The sequence below is a fragment of the Paramormyrops kingsleyae genome, chromosome 9, assembly GCF_048594095.1.
Source record: "Paramormyrops kingsleyae isolate MSU_618 chromosome 9, PKINGS_0.4, whole genome shotgun sequence".
Classification (NCBI taxonomy): domain Eukaryota; kingdom Metazoa; phylum Chordata; class Actinopteri; order Osteoglossiformes; family Mormyridae; genus Paramormyrops; species Paramormyrops kingsleyae.
The window spans coordinates 1,834,749-1,853,674 of NC_132805.1; the positions used below are offsets into that span (position 1 = coordinate 1,834,749).

An 18,926-nucleotide genomic window follows, 5' to 3' on the forward strand; every position below is an offset into this window, starting at 1 on the left:
CAAGAACAAAAATATCATACAAGCTGTACTGGGGGCAAGAACAAAAACCTCATACAAGCTGTCCTGGGGGCAAGAACAAAAACCTCATACAAGCTGTACTGGGGGCAAGAACAAAAACCTCATACAAGCTGTACTGGGGGCAAGAACAAAAACCTCATACAAGCTGTACTGGGGGCAAGAACAAAAACCTCATACAAGCTGTCCTGGGGGCAAGAACAAAAATATCATACAAGCTGTACTGGGGGCAAGAACAAAAATCTCATACAAGCTGTCCTGGGGGCAAGAACAAAAACCTCATACAAGCTGTCCTGGGGGCAAGAACAAAAACCTCATACAAGCTGTACTTGGGGCAAGAACAAAAATATCATACAAGCTGTACTGGAAGTGGCCTCATTATGTTTCAGCCTGCAAATGTGAGTCTACATTCTCTGAAAGTCTCATACGTGTCTGATTCCCTCCTAGACCCACACTCTGGTTAAACACCCAACTACAAAGGCCTGGTTTACATTAGCAGATAGTTACATTAGTTACAGTATTCGTTTTCTCAATAAAGTGTATCTTTTAAGACACGAAAAATATATATATTTATTATTCATTAAAGTGTAGTTGTGAGGAGGACCTAAGTCAAACATTAGCCTGCTTGAAATTCTGGAGACACCTGTCACAGAGGAATACGTGGAAAGTGCATGTTTCTGGCGATGGCATCGGATTACGAAGAAACCAAATATCCCCTGTAAAAGTCCACCTGGATCACCGGGGCGTCCCGGGGCCTGCGAGTCGGAACAAGTTTTCGAAAGTAATATCACAGACAATCAGGAGGCCAAATGTATCACACACCTGTCTGTGGTGTTTCCCAAAGACCTGGAAAGATCACAACCAACGTACAAGGCCACAATGAGAGAACATGATAGTACAACTAATGACTAATTAATGGCTTATTTACATTGGATGACCATAAAAAAACATCAAATATACACTCTTTTCCCAAGAAACTAATTCCAATACCTCAACAGATGTGTGTGCAGATGCTGACAGACTAACCAGTGTCCTTGCTGACCATCTTCTTACTGAGCCACCATTAAACACAGAGGGTTGTCATTATCTTTACCTTTCCGGTGGCTATGAAATATAAACACATGATTACATTTGTACCTGCTGACAAACATTATTTACTGTAACTGCACAGCACCAAAATAGCAGGGCTGCCAACTTTCATGCATCTGGAGTGACACTCACAGTTACAGACTCTCACGCTCGGGCAAGAAATCTATATTATGCTATTATAAACCTAAAATTAGCTACATCAAAAGCGTAGCGGTAGTTTGCAGACCTGACAGACTATTTACAAGGTAATAAAACTGCTACATGCATGAAAATGCATGTGTGTATGCATGCAGACTTGTGTAGAATTGAAAATCTCGCTCCAGCCCGAAGTTGGCAGCCCTGCTTAGGAACAGTGACTGTCCCCTGCATTCGCTTATGAAATATGAATAACATCTTCTGGTAAAATATGCCTCAGTCCCATTCTGTTTTTATTTCTTTCATCTTCCAAAGTTCATCCTAGTTCAGTCGTCTGACAGTAGCCTTTCCTCAAATGGCTGATGGGTTTCCATGCATATTGCCTTCTTGGAGATAGCCCCCCCGCCCCCCCCCCCAGAGAATGAAATCATCACATAAACAGTGCGGGAAGGGTGAGATGTTCCCCCACGGCACATCACAGAATGCTTGTCAGGGAAGCACTGGTGTCGCACGGCGTAGGCTTGTATGAGCGGTTGCCAGGGTGATGGTGCACAAGTCCAGAGCACCACCAGGATGTGGACGTACCCTCAGAAAGCAGCAACTATATTATATTATACATTAAAAAATATATATTATACACTCCATACATCTATGCTATTTCATCATTCCAGAAACTCCAAGGCATTAACTTCCAGAGACCATGTCACCCTGCTTTTGACAGTATGTCACTTTGGATAAAAGTGTTTGATAATTAAATTATATCCAGATTTCTTTCAATACATGCAGACTTTCTTTCCATTATATTGCTGATTACTGTGTTTATTGTATTTGTATTGTATACTCTGGTTCAATTTTTAAATGACATTTTGAACAAAAATTATATATTATATATTACAAATTATATACTTGCTTTAACATACTAATAATGCTTTGGAAAACTGGACCATTTCCATGTGGTGGTCACTGTTTCTCCCAGATGAAAACACGCGTCGATCTGTGATGTTTTTACAGCGGCCCTTAGCTTCATTAGCAAATTTACGTACACGGGCAGGAGCGCAGACTCCCAGCAGACATAGATCATCCTCCACGTGACGCTATCGCGTAGCTGTAATTGAGCGCACAGATGTGTGCATCCTAGGAAGATAAGTTTCAGGTGGCTTCACTGTCAGACGTTAGAAGATAGGAAGACATCTGCACACGAACGAAGAAAATGGGTGTGTATTTATCGCGGGAGGCAATCTCGCTTGCTCGATGGAAAGGTCGCATGCTCATCCTACATGTCTGATTGGTTGACACACAAGCTTGACCTAACCCCCCCCCCCAGAATGGTTCAGTATGATTGTTTGGGGTTAAGACCATCCAAATATTATGTTGCGGCACACATGGCTCCTCTGACAGCGTAATTACCTCCAAGCGCGGAAACACCAGCGGTTTCACATGTAGGTCTGCGTGAATGGGGCAGCCCCGCCCCGCCCGGCAGCCTCTGTATCCTTTAATAAGCCATCCCACCTCCCTTCCCCAATTTACCGTAATATCTGCTGCCCTGCCCCCATCGATCTTGTAAGCCATTTTTGTCCATATGTAATTATGAATTCGTAAAAAATGTTATAAGACTCTTCCGCATGACAAAGTAATCCAATTAACATTACACAAAGGTCATCCCATATCCATCCATCTTCGGGCACATGAACTTTAGTGTACACAAAGGTAAGCCACAGACGCACATATACAGATGTACAGAGTACAGAGCTGCATGCTCACATTTTGTCCCTGATTCGAAAATTCGAAAACCACTGTCATCCTTTCACCTATTCTCTGACATTTTCTTTTGGTTCTACAGAGAAAATAGGTTTTGTCCCAGCGGAGTATCTTTTTGAAATACTAGGAGGAGAGACCTCTGCAGGGTCTCCAACAAGGAAATCTTCTTATAGATTTTCATTTGTTGTGCACGAGGAGCTTATGCTGCAGTCGTGCACCGTGTGGTTGACACAGAGCTGAAGAAGAGGTGAGGTGATGTGAGAGGCCAGCACACTCGGCATGTGGTGAGAGCTGGCTCATCATTGTCATCAGGCTGACACTGATACGTCTTGGTGGGAGGGTTCCCAGGGGGATCACTTTGGGAACTGCCCCCCCCCGACCGCAATCGCAATATCTGCCAGAAATAGCACTTCAGAACCAAGCTGGCAGGTTCCTTTGAGATCTTATTAAAAATTCCTCCCATCAGCAGAAAAAAACACAGTGTCAGGCGTATAACAGAGTTCTGGTGCCTGTAGGAGAGAAGCTCAAGGTGGAACTGTGAGGTGATCTAGTGCCAGAATGGGGGCCGCTGCCACCCACCGTGTGCCCATTTAGGTCATGCTGCGGTGCGGGGGGAAGGCTATCTTGTAGATGTTATAGACCCTCGCCTGGAAGATAATTAACTAGCACTCTGCTGAGTTGGACGGACTGGAGATGTCGTACTTCCACACTGAAACGCCTTCTGGGCCAGGTTCTTATTGTAGGGCCACATTAAAATGCCGCAACCCAGATATACCAGTAACGACAGCCACAATGCTGTTAAACGGATGTAAATTTTCTGTTTCTCTTGTAACATAACACCTTGGTGCACAAGTATTAATGTTCTTTATGTCCTCTAACCGTGGCTCAGCAGTTTAGCCAACGGTGGGGTTTACTGCATATTAAACGTTTTCAAGAAGCAGAGCCCAGAAATACTACTCAGCAGATGACCTTGTGTTCTGTAGCATAAGCTATAAGTTAATTCTCATAGCTCTTATAAAACATTTATAGCAGATAGTTAATGTCTGTGCTAGCTCGTTAAATATGTTTATTAAATATGGATGGGGAAATGACGATATATATTAATAATATAACAATACTAATAACAACAAATAATAACAATAATGATTATAATGGTGACAATAAACTTTTTATGTGTAGCGTTTTTTGTTTGTTGGGCTAAAATTGACGAGGTCCCCTAACTGCAGGGTCACGTGTCTGCGGTTTGCATAATAGCCCGAAAATGTCTGAACAAAATAGCATAACTGCCCCCTACTGTTCAGAAAGGCGTAGGCAGCCGCAACATCTTCAACCCGCATTATGAGTCCAAGGAAGCTAAAGCACTAGGAAATAAGACCCGGTACAAATCTTGGTTTTATGTCTTTTACCAAATACCACATATTTTCCCCCTTACCATCTTACAGCAGCGACGGCTGGCTCATGCAGACACTGCTGTGCCTGGTTTCTCTGATCCATCTTGCGATGCAGCCGCACCGGGCATCAGTCTCTCCGGGAGCCCGATTACCCGCCTAGATTGTGATGTTATTACATTTTTTGTCATTGTTTTTGATGACTGGAAGGACAGTTAATTTTGCTCCGAGTTCATTTAACTTTACCCGCGAATTGCGCGTTGCTAAACCAATCTGGTGTGCCGGGGGAGGAGGATACTTTTTCGCGCAGTTGTACTGTTTTGACAAAAAGGTATTTATGTATTTTTTTTTATAAAAAAACTGGGAGAAAAACGCATTTGTGCTGTTGTGACATTACCCGCCTATTTAACCCTGAAACCCTTATGCCTACTTGCCTACCAGTTATTCAGATCCCCGTTTATAACACACAATTTCTTGGTTCCAACTACGTTCCACCTTTACATTCATCAATCGTTAGAGCCATTTTTTTTGCCTGTGCGGAAAGCCTGTTGAGCTCAATCCCTTCACAGCCAGCACCATAGCTACCTAAGACGGGGTAAAATCAGTCCAGCAAGCAGTGCACGTATTGTCAGAAACCAGCCTCTTGCTGTTCACCCAATGCACAGTAGGTGTCACTGAAGAACGGTATAAGCACAAATTGCCCACACACCGATCCTGGACCTCAGAATATGATACGTTTTATGTCTATTGAGTCTTTTCTGCAAAAACATAGAAACCTTTCCAAAGCCAGCTTCGTTCAATAGCTGATTTTAAAGGGGGTGCAAAGTGCCCCTATTAATCAGATAAAATGCTATTTGAACATATTAAGCTCACTAAAACTATAATGTAAAGTTACAGGGGTTGGACAATGAAACAGAAACAGCTGGTTTTAGACCACAATAATTTATTAGTGTGGTGTAGGGCCTCCTTCTGCAGCCAATACAGCATCAGTTAGTCTTGGGAATGATAGATACCAGTCCTGTACATGGTCAGAGGGACTCTCAGCCATTCCCCTTGCAGAGCAGTGCACATGTCACTATGCTTCCTGACTCACTTCTACAAAATGCTCCAAAGTGGCGCAAGAATATTCAGATCTGGTGTCTGTGAAGGTCACTTCACTGTCATGTTCATCAAACCACTCTGTCACCGGTCATGCTGTGTGTATTACTGCATTATCATCCTGATACACGGCACCACCTTCAGGGTACAATGTAGAACCCTTGGGTGAACATGGTCCTCCAGAATTGTTTGGTAGTCCTTGGCAGTGACGTGCCCATCTAGAACAAGTGTTGGGTCTAGGAGATGCCATGATATTGCAGCCCAAACCATCACTGATCCACGCCCGTGCTCACTCTGTGAGAACAGCATACACTCACCTATGCTTTGCTCTGCGGTTACAGTATTAACATGAATAAGTGTGACTGACTGAATAAAAATGACAGTACGGGTATTTAATTGCACCAAAACATTTGTGCTGCACAAATATTCTAAAGCAGTCTTTTTTCCCACCTGTGTTCCATTCATAGAAATCACATCTTGCTTGAATATCATCGTCCTTAATGCGGGAACATCTTTGGAATCTGCACTGTGGTTATGCATACGCTCTAAACAGACAGATGCAGTGCTAAGCCGGTATGATTCAATCCCCATGAACAAACAGCCAGAAAGAACCTTGCGTTGAACTTGGCGGCCTTTATTTGCAGAATCCAAGTAGTTTGTACACAGAAAAGACATTGTTTACTTAATCTTTTACCAACCCAATATGCTAGTACAGGCTGGAAGACCATAGCACAAAGCATTCACAATAAATTAAAACACTAAAATTCACTCACACATTAAAGACTATACGTCCATTTTGTAGAGTTATTAGTTTGCAATTTGATCCCATTAGTTTTTTACACATTTGAAGGCCGTTCATTCACAAAGAGTGCTGTTATCTTAGGCTCACATGACAAAGACACTTACTCCATAATAATGTTTTTTTGCAATACAAGAAAATAAAACTTTGGTTCTTGATGTACTCAACATAAAAGTAGATTATCAAAAAAAATCTACTCTAGCAGTCAGCAAAAAACGTGTACACTTTTAAAAATAAGTTAAAGTCGAAAGCCTTTAACACTATAGAGGTAAAGGCATTAGCATAAAAGTAGTGGATTTTAGGAGAAATGAACAGCATTCCTGGGAATAACAGCATCATATAGCAGCTTAACATGAAAGTGCTGTGGCCTGAGAAGGACTAGGGGCAAGCTGGTCCCCCATCAAACATGCTCACTATCTGGGTTCGTCTTCAGAGGTACCGCTAGCTTGAGCGCTTTGCTCCTCACGGGGTAAATCGGTGTCACAGCTGAGCCCCAGGCCTGAGGAAGCCGTGCTGCAGATAGATGGAGAGAGAGTACAAAGGCTGCTGCTTCACACAGGGCACGGAAAGGTAGGGCTCATCAGCACACAAAGGTTTAGGTGCCATAAATTCATTTTTCTTACAATGAGTGACAACTCGCCCCTTTGATATCAGAGTAGGGATTCCTCAAGACATTTTTTGTTCAAGATGAGCAATTTCCTCTGGGATTAATAAATTCCTCTGATTCTGAAGATACGAGTCCATATGCCGATTACTGCTAAGTCATAAGGCCCTAAAACGAGCACCCAGAAAATTGTCAAGTACGGTGCACTATTTGGAGAGGCTCGCCTTCCCTGGAGACATCTGGACACTTCATATATTTTATCAAATTAACATCTAATTTAATTATTTAGCAGAGAATTTAATCCAAAGCAACATGCATCTTTTGAGAAGACGGTCAGATTCCATGGAGCAGCTGGGGTCACAGACAACGCTGACAGGCCCAACAGTGAAATTATCCCGGGATTAGAACCAGCAACCTACTAGTCATAGACAGCATCTTAACCCTCTGAGCACCACTCATATCTTGGCAGAAGCTGTGCATTTTATTTGAAAGTCTTCTATTATACTATAGACTATAACTAAATATAGGAAATGTTAAATTATTTTTATCCACCCCCAACAGATTTATACTGAAGGCTGGCTTGACGGTTCAGGGCAAAGGAAATCCTGACAGGTGTTGATTCATACATCTGTAGACTGACTGAAGTGATACTGCTTGCTGAATAAGGTGAACATTTCCCTATAAAAGTAGATGTTTAACCTGCATCGCGTTCATTTTTCAGTTTGGCAGATGACTGATAACACAATGCAGCTCTCAGCAGATTAGCTGTCATACCTCTCACAGTCTGAGTCGCCGCAGTCTTTCCCCAGGTCGGACAGATCTTCATCAGAGCGGAAACGCTGGATGCCACTCCCGCAGCTCTGGATAGCTTGCGCAACAGAATAGCTGGTCCTCCCCGAGGCACAAGCCTCCATTTTTGCAATACTGAGCTGCGACTGCAGGAACAGGTGCAGACAGCTGTCCGACAGCACCAGAGGTTTCTGGACGATTCTGACGGGAGACAGTCAGGGGAAGCACCAAACTCAGAAAAGGCTCCAAATGGGATTTTCATTAGAAGGGGACAGGAAGTATGAAAGCAGTAAATCTCTGCCTTTGGCTTTTCTCAAGGTCTGAATTTTAAGACCCCAAATAGCATCGTTACTTTATTATCCACATTTTCTAGCCGCCACGTTTAAACTCATCACTCAGCTAATAACGAAAATTTGAAGATGGCAAAATCGTCGCACCAAATATAGTGTTGTGCTTCTGCGCCAACAAATCACACAAGGAATTTCTTTCTACTCTGTAGCCACTGCTACATTTGAAAGTAAATCCAGAACAAAAACCCTTTGTTGCTGGCAGGAAGCGCAAACCCAAAACCACAGCAAGATTACGAGGGCTTATATTTCGATGTGAGCATCAGCCAAAAATCTGCCAAAACAAAATATCTGCCTGCGATAAAAGTCACTGGTCAGCAGTGTCATTTGATTAAAACTGGTTTCATGTACATTGTAGAAGCAAGGTTTTTTGTTCTTATTTCCTTGTGGTTCATTATAATACACCAGTTCTTGCAAAAATGGTTAAATATTGCCATATTTCAGGAAATAATTTCTCTTTAGTACTTTGGGTAATCTTTCGTACTGATCACAGAGAACACACAAAGAGTGATGTGGTCTGTTTCATTTTAACGACTCAGACTGGCTGACTGACTGACACTCACGCATCCAGGAAGTGCTGTAGTCCCTTCATTCTCTTGTTGACTTGGTGGGAGTTATTAAGGCTGAAGAAAGGGTTCTTTGGGGGTAGTGCAGGTAGCTCCCTGAAATACGACAAAAAACGCTGCATGTTTAGTATTGGGTGGGGTCACTAATTCTATCTGAAATGGAACTGTACCAATGACGAAAAGTTACAAATGCGTTACAATGTGCTTACGCATGTGGATTTTTGTGGAAGTGAAACTGGAAGTGACTATTCTGTGCTACAGATGTTTTTTGGATGCATGAAATATACCGAAAGACATTTACAGGTAGCTGTGAAATAAGGAATGTAGTTACATGAGGTGAGTGTTTTCTTGCAATTTCTGCCTTAGCCACACAAACTCGCTGTATCGCCTTCGCACGCAGGAGGTCTTCTTGGTGAAGCACATGCTGTTGGTCTGGAAGAGGTTGGACAGCAAGAGACAGCTGTGAACACCTTATGTATGGTCATTTTACTATTCACTGTACAAACACTGGAATGAGGAAGTGTGAGACAACGAGGAAAAATTCCGGGGTTATAATTCTGCATATCAAATTTCCTCTCTAAAAAATTGTTTGCAAAAAAACAATTCTTGAAATACTTACATGCATACAGATCTCATAATCTATGTGGGCATGCCAGAAGTCTTTTCCCCGTATGTGTGGATCTCGAACCCATACACTAATAATCTCCTGAAAAATCATAAGAGCAGCTTAGTTGTGTCTGTGTGACTCTCAGATGAGTGACCCTAAGCAACCGAAATTCGTCACCAGTTATAAGCTTCCCTTTTTCTCTATACACACACACACACACACACACACAATATCTTTTAGTAATCACATAACATCCACTGGATTCTGTTCATCTTGCTAAAAAATTTACAATTCTGGTAGACTACATAATCTCTCCACAAGTACAGGTACAAAGGCAACGACAATAAAGTGTTTCTTTCTATGTAATTAGGATTTTTTTTGTTTTGTTTACATTCAGTTTTTGACATTAGACTCGTTTCGCAGAATGACACACAATGCGCGCTACTTACAGGTTGTGTGACGAACCCTCAATGCATGCAAGCCTTCTGTCTCACCATCTTCACCGAAAGACTAACTTCTAAACAACATTGCTAGAGAACATCTTACCTGTCTCGGGCTGTAAGGCACGTCTTCCATTCCTTATATTCAGATCTGCTGGCAGGAGAGTGAAGACATTTAGGGAGACATTACCAAAGAGATGCGCTGGTACATGCGCACACACGCACGCGCACGATGAGTCAGCAATACCACCAAAGGATGATGAAGAAGTCTTAGAAGAATACGGTCCAAAAACACACAACACATAACTCATTGCTGCACAAGGAAACTCGTCATTACACGACTAAACGACATAGAAACAAACACATTCCAGCAAATACAGATACTTGTCTCATTGTTGTTTTATTCTGGGCACTTTCCCGTCATCCTCACAGAGGGAGTCGTGACAACAACCTCTTAACGTGATACAACTTGCCCTACAAACATTTATCCTCTCGGGCTTATTTCCAAGTCACAGGACGGAATCGAAACGAAAAGAAATTGGACGTCGAGTTAGATTCGATCTGGGCCAGGATGTGTGACACCATTTTTCATGTCACCTGCGGATGCAGAGTGAAAAATTCGGTGTTCGGCAGTAAACAAAAAGTAACTAGTGCGCTTCAGCCCCGCAGCAGGTACGATGACACTGCAATGCTGCTTAACCCCACAAAACCACAAATCACAGAAAACAAACATCAATTCTCTAATGCGAATAAATATAATAGATTTGGGACAACTGATTTATACATGAACACGTTTAAGTGTTTACAACAGATTACTCGGTTTTCTTTTCTTCGTCATGGCACTGAGATTGATCACCATAATGCCGTTTAACCGCTGGGACTCATCTAAAGATACCAGACTTGATCAAACATACTTAAGCCATGAAGGCATCGCCCGACATGTGAACCGGTCAGAATGAACAATAATTCCCCACTATTTTCACCATACGACGCTTTTTAAAATTCCGTTATTCGACTATTGAATATCAATCTGCAAACTGAAGCGGTGTTGGATCAAATTGAACTGTTTTACGTTTTATAACGTATTTTAACAAAACGAGATGTTTTATGTTCATCTGTTGTATAGGTCTGCATACATCTGTCTTTTTTTAAAAGAAGAGCGCAATTTTTTTAAGTTGTCTAATTTTTTAGTTCCCTAATTAAGATTTAATTCGGCGTACGCTACACGGCTTTATCTACTTGAGGTTTACAGATTTATTTAAAAAAAATCTCGAAATCTGCTCTATTTGGCATATAGGTCGGAAATGATACTACGTGCAAAATTGACCTTGTCTGTAATTGCAGCTAGTCTATTTTCATTCATTTTAAGAGCGGCTCGGACATGCCTGCCTTACCTGACGGAGAATCCGCATGAGGAACTCGGCCGGCGCGCTGATCCGGTTCCGGCGCGCCGATGTCAGCGCCGCTGGCTCCTCCTCGCCGAGCCGCCGAACCCCCAACCGCAGCCATAGTGACGACATGGGCTTATTGGGAAGTCATTAAGCACCACTTAACTAACCCTTAATCTGATAAAGGCTCATCAAAATAATAAAACATTGCACCAGAACGGCAATGTGCAGGGTTGCCAACTGAGGTCTCATTGCCTTGTAAATAGTCTGTAGGGTTTGCAAACTACCACAACGCCTTTGATATAGCAAATATTAGAATTATTGTGGAATACGTTTAGGTCTATAATATTATAATATAGATCTTTACCATAATATTTCTTGCGTGAGCGTGATAATCTTATTAAAGCTCGCGCCAGATGCGTGAGTTGGCAACCCCGAAGGCGTGCACGCCTCCGAGCCCCAGAAATATATTAGCCCGAATATATTATACATCAATAAGTGTCAGGAAATGTTCAACTTTGTCGCAAAAGGCACCCATACTCCTGCATTAGTATCAGGGGTGTAGTTAGGTATGAATGGATAGGGGGGTTTGGTCCTTATATGTGGGTGGGGACAGACTTATATACAATATAAAAAGCTATTCATGACTGAAGCCAATGAAAACACTTTTTTTTTGGGGGGGGGGGGAGGGGGGTGTTACAGCCCCCCTAAAATAGGCCTAACAAAACACTTGATTAATAGTTTTGCTCAGACCTGATGCTGCTTTGATGCAGTTACTGCTCTGAATGAAATGTGACACACAGGTTTGCCTTCAATGGATTTTTAATCCAGTGTGTTTGGTATTAGGACCTCAGCTGTGGTCTTTAAATAGAAATTTCAAACAAACACAGCAAGAACAACACTTGAAGAACATTTCAGACGAAAAACAATCAGAACGTTTCTGGTTTAACCTACGACTTGAACAGAAACAACTTTTTCCACACAAAACCAATAAACCACACAACCACAGATCAGACGAACATTTTGGACAGCTTGAATCCTATAAAATGAAATTGGAAAAAAAACCCTCACTTTGTACCCCGATTCTAGGTAAACCTCTTACCTCAGTGTTAGTACAATCACAGACAGATAAGACATAACATTATCATTAACACAGCCCAGTGTTCTCAGACCTTGAGGTAAGTGCAGTAAATATGCATTTCTTCACAAATACAGTGCGGGGATATAGAAATGCTAACAAAACAAGCAGCTGAAATTCTCCACTAATCACGGAAGGCTGCAGCACTCGGGGCGACGACCTTGGCTGGTGCCGCCCGGGCCTGGCCTGCGTGTTCTGGTGCCCAGTGCGGGATTCTGATTTTGGGTATTAACCAAAGCACAAAATGTATCACTTTAAGATATCAAAGTAAGCGGAACTGTGTGTCCAAACAATACGGTTATTCAGGAGTAAACACACACTGGAATCTCACCTTCACAGTAACAGCGTTCATTCTCCATAGACGCCTTCCTCATGAGACCCATGTTTGTCATTCTAATAGTAAGATCTACATTTTTTTTTTCCAGAATATACTCAGAGGAAAAAGTTTGACTGTCGGGATGCGTAAGACGAGCACATCACCCTTCCACGTGCTTCAAGATGCTACCCTTGCAGTAATCTGTCTCTAAACAATGGGTTCCTTTCTATTTTACTGAACAGAACTTTTTCTTTTTTACATTCACACCATTTTATCACAGAGTTCTACTCTACAGAATAACAACACTGACAGAAACCTCTTCACAGTGGATAACTATGCTACATACTGGAAGGACTGGGAAAGAAATGGCTTCAGTTGCCATTTATGTCACCGTCGAGTCCTTGGTCAGTGTGGTCCACCTGGGATCTGCTATCCCTTGGTTCTTTCCACCACATGTTCTGGTCTTGCCTCACTGCTGGTCTTCATCCCCAGAATGCCAGGTCAGCTTCTCCTCATAGTACGCAATGACAATCTTGGGGCACCTTGTGCTGGCCTCACGAGCTGGAAGCAAGGCCACCTGATCCGTGCCTTTCCTGGGGTGGGGGGGGGGGGGCAGGAGACGCACACCGCTGACAAACATGGAGCCAAGCATTACAGCGGCTTGTATTTATCATCTAAATTCACCCGACTTGAAGGCTGCAGCCATTTCACGCTTCAAATCTCCGCCCAAGTCAGGTGTCTCTAACTCCAGTCCTGAAGAGCTACTTATCCAGCAGGTTTTTGATTTCTACCTGGTTTCTCATAAGTCACACCTGTTCTCAGGTAAGTTCCAGGAACAGGTGTGGCTCATCAGAAGCCAGGTAGGATAGAAAACCTACTGGTCAGTAGCGCTCCAGGACCGGAGTTGGAGACCCCCGACACAGCTCGTTAAAAAATGACTACAAGACAAACATACAAAAAAAAATGCCAGAAATTTACGATTCCAAGTCGGATGTAGAAATGTGACCGAAAACTTCTGTACCACTTGACCAGGAACATCAGCTCCCCTTGCTTGTCCGTGGATCCAATAATCCGCTCGGGTTCGAAATGGCTTGTGAAGGATGCGGGCCGCTCAGTCTCTTGCCCCCAGGGCTCCTGGAGCGCATTCCCATGATGCTCAGCGAGAGGCTGCTGCTCTATCTGTCAGGATGAATTACCAGCATCACCCCGCGGGTAAAACCATCGTCGAGAGAGTGACATTACTTCAAGTCAGTCATTAACGTTACACAGCAACATCACTGACCAATGAGCTGACATCACCCAAACCACAATGGTAAGGTTACTCTCCATTATTAAAAAGTGTTCTTAAAATAATGACAATGATAGCAGACGATAAAGTCAGCACGCACAGCAACATCTCATCTGGCCTAAAAACAAGGTTGTGTGCAATTTCAGACTCTGCATGTACAGCTCTGGAATAAAGTAAGAGGCAACTCCATATTTTTTAAAAATCTGTTTAGTTAAATCCTGGTTTAAATGTGGTTTAGCTGGCAGAGGCTACACTGAGCGGCAGGCAGCTTCCAGGCTCAAAGTTTCTAAGACAGCAGTACACAAGAATGAGGTGAAGCAGGAGACACTGGCAATAACCAAGAACCAGCCAGGTAGAGGGCAGGAGCAACTTTCTAATGCCAGACGACCGTCAGCTTATCCGGCAGTGCCTCATAAATCAGAGGATGACCTCAAGTGACCTTCAAAAAGAATGGGAAACATTAAGTGGCGTGAAGTGCAGTGCTAGTGTAATTAATAACAGGCCCCTAGAAGCAGGACTGAAGTCCCATAAAGCCAGGAAGAAGCCCTTCATGAATGAGAAGCAGGGAAGAGCCAGGCTGGAGTTTGCAAAAAAATGTATATCTTACCCTGAAATTGAGAAATGAGTGAAACTGAACATTTTGCTGTGGTCTCAATTTTTTCCAGCGCGCTATATGCTGATTAAGCTCTAATACTATTTTAGTTTTGCATGTGGAAGTTACTTTGTTGAACTGCAGTGGAATATATCAGCAATCTTCTTCCTTCTGAGCCTAGTCTGTCTGGCTCGTTTGACATATCTGCCTGACTCATTTTCAGCCCCCATTCTGACGAGCTCTATTCAGAGCTTCAGGCTTCAGCTGGTACTCACCTGTTGAGGTTCCACGTCAGCAGGCACCTCAAGTGGTTTTGGTGGTTGTGGGGATTCCAGGTCCTCCCCCACCTCCATGTTTTTAGCAAGGCTCTTGAGGAACTCCTCAATTAGCTCAGGACAGTCCAGGTTGTCTTCTGGCTCCCAGGTGTTATCGGCACTGGAAGGACAGATCAGCAGGCCTACCGTAATCAGCAGGCCTCCCGTAATCAGCAGGCCTACCGTAATCAGCAGGCCTCCCGTAATCAGCAGGCCTACCGTAATCAGCAGGCCTCCCGTAATCAGCAGGCCTCCCGTAATCACAGGAACTTCAATTACATTAGTCTGTGTGAGAATTTGGAATCGTATACTGTCGGCCCTCATGCATCATGACTTTCCTGATGGCAGTTTTGATAAATTGTTGGGTCGGCATAAGAAATTAAATGGGAAATTTTTGGGAGTTTTGCAAAAAGCCAGAGACAACACACAAAATGTTCAGCTCATAAAACCATAAGATATATGTACAGTGCTGGTTTGGAGGACGGCACGTGTGTCTGTTGCAGCCTCTCATGTGATATCTCGCGTTTCTCATATCTTTTTGCTTCACTCGCCAACGGGACCAACGTATTTTACCCAGTTTTTCCAGATCGCGGGGGGGGCTGGGCCATTAACCCCCGCAACGTGGAAAGGTCGACTCTACAATATTTTATGATACATGGGATTCTCCATGTCTTCAAAATTGAAGCGCATATATCAGTAAGACATCCTTTTTCTTCATATGCCCGGTGTATGACTTGGCCGGTCTCTTACTCAGAAAAGCCTTTCCACTTCAGAAAGTACTCCACTTTTCCATTGGAGACTCTCCTCTGGATGATCTTCTCCACAACAAACTCCTGGACCACTGTAGTTTCCTCGTTCTTCCTATGTTTCATATTCTGCTTCTTCCTCATTCTTCTACTGCAGGAGACAAACGCATTTTGTAGCTGCATTAAATATATTTGGCATATGGAAAACAAGATATTTAGCACAATACTAAATAATATAATGAATAAAGAATGAATAGTTGCAAAGGATTTAAACTTAGTGTCATGAGGCAGCAGTAATTATTCCAGTATTTCAATACTATCAATATGTACATCCTAGATGGCATCATATATGCGTGTCCTATAGATGGTACTTTTCACCTGATTATTTAATATTTTCTTCTAAAACAAAGCTGTGTTAAGCTTTACCATGTTACAATAATATTGTTGGTACTCATAGAAAAAACAGAACTTGTACGATTATTTGGTTAGCATAAATTACACCCCTTGGTAAAACATCTCCCGGGGACACTTGGACGAAACAGTGTTTGACTAAAATATCTGCTGAGACCCGACAGAATGGAAATTCATCGGGAATTTCCGCTTGGGAATAATGCAACGTGACTGTCAACCAGCGTCTAAAAACAGCACAAAATCCCTTGGACGGAGAGAAGCAAGTGGGCTGCACTTAAGAAGAAGCGGTGGGACACGTGAAGGCAGGTTACGGTACGATATCAGCTAGACAGACAGGACCAAGGCAATGGGATCAGACGGTGCATTAATTCTTAAATATAATAGCTCTTTTGTTAAAAGAATACAGTGGTATGTAAAAGAAAGCCATTCGGAAATATTAACTGCAAAGGCTAATGAGTCAAAGGCTGCCCATTTGTTTCTGATCGTAAACCGGGTGGGATCTTGCTTTAAAATACGACTAGCCGACGAACAATAAGCTAAGGAAAGCGCAGCTAGCTCGGCAGCCCATTGTAATGACTGGCCTCGGCTAGCATCTCGGCTAACTGCTTCATTAAACGCAGGAAGCAAAGCGGCGCTAATTGCAAATGTGCATATTTACCCGTATATCGTGGTCGGTGTGAGTCGAGAAAAAAAAGAAAAAAACTATTCAACAATTATAATTATTTAGTTAAATGCTCCGATGTGCAAAATTTTCAAGCTAGCTACATATAACAAAACTAATAAGCGCTTCTAAGCCAGACAGCAAGGCTGCGGTGTAAAGCGGCTTTCATTGGGAAAAAACTTTCATCCGATACTTTGAAATCTTTGAGCTGTTTCTCTTTCCTATAATTTACTGGGATGCAGACAAATGCTACTTCATCGGATTCATCAGGGAGCAAAGTGTTTAAAGGAAAACTTTTCACGAATGAGTTAAATGTGACCGGATGAAATGCTCGGAGGAAGTGGTTTCTCAGGGGAAAGGTCAATGCGGGGGAATAGCGAGGAGTGCGTCGAAAGTATTTATTAAAACCGCAGGACGCCGTTCAAATCCTTATAGGAGTATATAATGTATGTTTTCCCTTCACTAAAACACCATTAGCGTTAAAGTAATGTGAATGTTCATTTTCACTGCAATTCAAATGACCCGTAAGATAAATAAATTATTACTGATGATCAGGTATTTAAGCTAGTAAAAGGGTACAAGTCATAGAGTGGCGTAAATATGGGAAACTGTTGTGCAGATTAATTGAACGTGCACTACTTGAAAATTTGTCACAAATTACACGCAGAATATAAATCAAGAAATAAGAAATAGCAGATGTAGATAATTAACCATGTATATAAAAAACACAAAAGCCCCAGATGGCCGACTGATTTTAGTTTTTTTCGTTCTTAAGTCGGTGATTGACAACACTTTTGTCAATCGGGCAAACCACAGAATTATACACAGCTGATGAACTGCTATCTATGCTGGGTATTTGTGTATTTATTTGCAAACTGGTGGAACGGAATGTAAAATACATTTAAATACAAATACATAGATTTCCCGCAAGGGTGTGCTGTTCAGTCGTGTATTGAGAAGACACTTGTAATGAATTCCACAAAAAATCCGAAACACACACTGATATGACTGCATGTTCAAGCAGTTGCAAAGATATGACTCTCATGTATTTCACAGCACAGCTAAACACACTAAAGGGAGTACATGTACATGTATACATACATATGATGCATGACCTTTCATATAGGCAATTTAATTTAGCATTTTGAATGTACCAGGGATCTCCAGCTTGAAGCTAAATTCCATAAGCAACACAAAGTCAAGGTCCACTGTGTCTGGATGGGGGAGTGGTCGGCATCATATTGATTGTGGAGCAGAATTAATCATGCGGACCGGGTTCCATTGTACTTTGGTTTGGATGTGGACTGGCGTCGTCCAGTTGATGTCTGCTTCATTAGGACATAGGTAGGACCCCCCTGGAGAATTCCTTTCTGTGTCAAGTGTTTCAAATACTTTTGTCATAATTGTGTAAATACTTTTAATATACAATAATATATATAATAATATAATCTTGGTCTGGGTTTCCTATCTCAGACAGCACAGAGCACAGCACTGGGGTACACACCCTGGATGGGACGGTAGTCTATTGCAGAGCTCATATAAACACACACTTCAGGCAAATTAGGGACACCAATCAGCAAAACTGTATGTGTGACTACAGGGGGAAGTCTATTCAACACAGGAAAAACCTTAGATCTCCACACACACACAGAGCAGGGATTTGAATTTGTAATTCCTTCTGCTTCAGCTTCATTCATACCACTGCTCCTCTGTGTCAGAAATATGGAGTTTTTCAGACATGCTTCTCTAACGCTGCAGGCTATATATCCAATACGCGCAGACTGTCCAGCCTGATAAATATCGCCTTTTTTGACAATGGCAAGCATTTCCAAAACAAACCTACTAGACTGAAATGTGGTGGGATGCTCACTTTTTACACACCCACACGGTGGGATGGTGTTTGGCTCAATGCGATAGGCCTCTATGCCCGTGGTCACTGGTTTGAGCAACTATATCACTGCTTTAGATTGACCCTGAAAGTTGCTGCAGGGGCTCCGGATAAATGGGTGACCTTATGCTCTGACCCCAGGCTTTGCTCTCACCACGATATGCAAGTTTCACAGCAGAGTAAGATGGGATATGTAAAAAAAAACCCCAAATGATTACAGTATCATTGTCAGCTCTGGGGCTACGCTTTGAGCCCGAAACGATGGTCGCATGTTTGATCTCATGCCACCTGTGTTTGCTCACGAGGCCCCAAGGTCCCTAAAGCGCTGATTAGAATCACACCTGTGAAAGTGCTGCCCAGAGTCTAGATGGAAAACAAATGTTATGCTTCCTCTGGTCCAAACTGCCATTTATCGGGTTTCCGCTGGTGTCACTGGACTCGAAGAAGATACGTAATCACCAGGACACCAGTCACCACCCTCCCCACAGAACAACGTAGTGTGAAATATGCTTTCAGAATGACCTCTATTGATGTAACATTTTTTAGTGT

General features: G+C 42.6%; 2 protein-coding genes across 4 annotated transcripts; both read right to left on the reverse strand.

Annotated features, from left to right (window-relative positions):
* Positions 1-6,096: 6,096 nt before the first annotated feature.
* snx10b (sorting nexin 10b) lies at positions 6,097-11,175 on the reverse strand. Of its 2 annotated transcripts, none has more exons than XM_023802507.2 (7): positions 11,030-11,175; positions 9,742-9,786; positions 9,208-9,294; positions 8,920-9,020; positions 8,586-8,684; positions 7,661-7,876; positions 6,097-6,795 (listed from the first exon to the last, which is right to left on the reverse strand). In XM_023802507.2, the coding sequence occupies exons 2-7, from the start codon at positions 9,769-9,771 to the stop codon at positions 6,696-6,698; spliced, it is 633 nt and encodes a 210-aa protein (XP_023658275.1). In that variant the 5' UTR covers positions 9,772-9,786; positions 11,030-11,175; the 3' UTR covers positions 6,097-6,695. The 2 variants fall into 2 exon arrangements, with proteins under 2 accessions (XP_023658275.1, XP_023658276.1); XM_023802508.2 differs by having other exon boundaries at positions 9,742-9,789; positions 11,030-11,157.
* A 652-nt stretch (positions 11,176-11,827) lies between these two features.
* cbx3b (chromobox homolog 3b) lies at positions 11,828-16,842 on the reverse strand. 2 transcript variants are annotated; one of them, XM_023802503.2, is made up of 5 exons: positions 16,487-16,842; positions 15,422-15,568; positions 14,633-14,792; positions 13,456-13,656; positions 11,828-13,070 (listed from the first exon to the last, which is right to left on the reverse strand). In XM_023802503.2, exons 2-5 carry the CDS (start codon positions 15,559-15,561, stop codon positions 13,032-13,034), a joined length of 540 nt encoding a protein of 179 aa, XP_023658271.2. In that variant the 5' UTR covers positions 15,562-15,568; positions 16,487-16,842; the 3' UTR covers positions 11,828-13,031. The 2 variants fall into 2 exon arrangements, with proteins under 2 accessions (XP_023658271.2, XP_023658270.2); XM_023802502.2 differs by having other exon boundaries at positions 13,499-13,656; positions 16,487-16,840.
* Between the last annotated feature and the right edge of the window lie 2,084 nt (positions 16,843-18,926).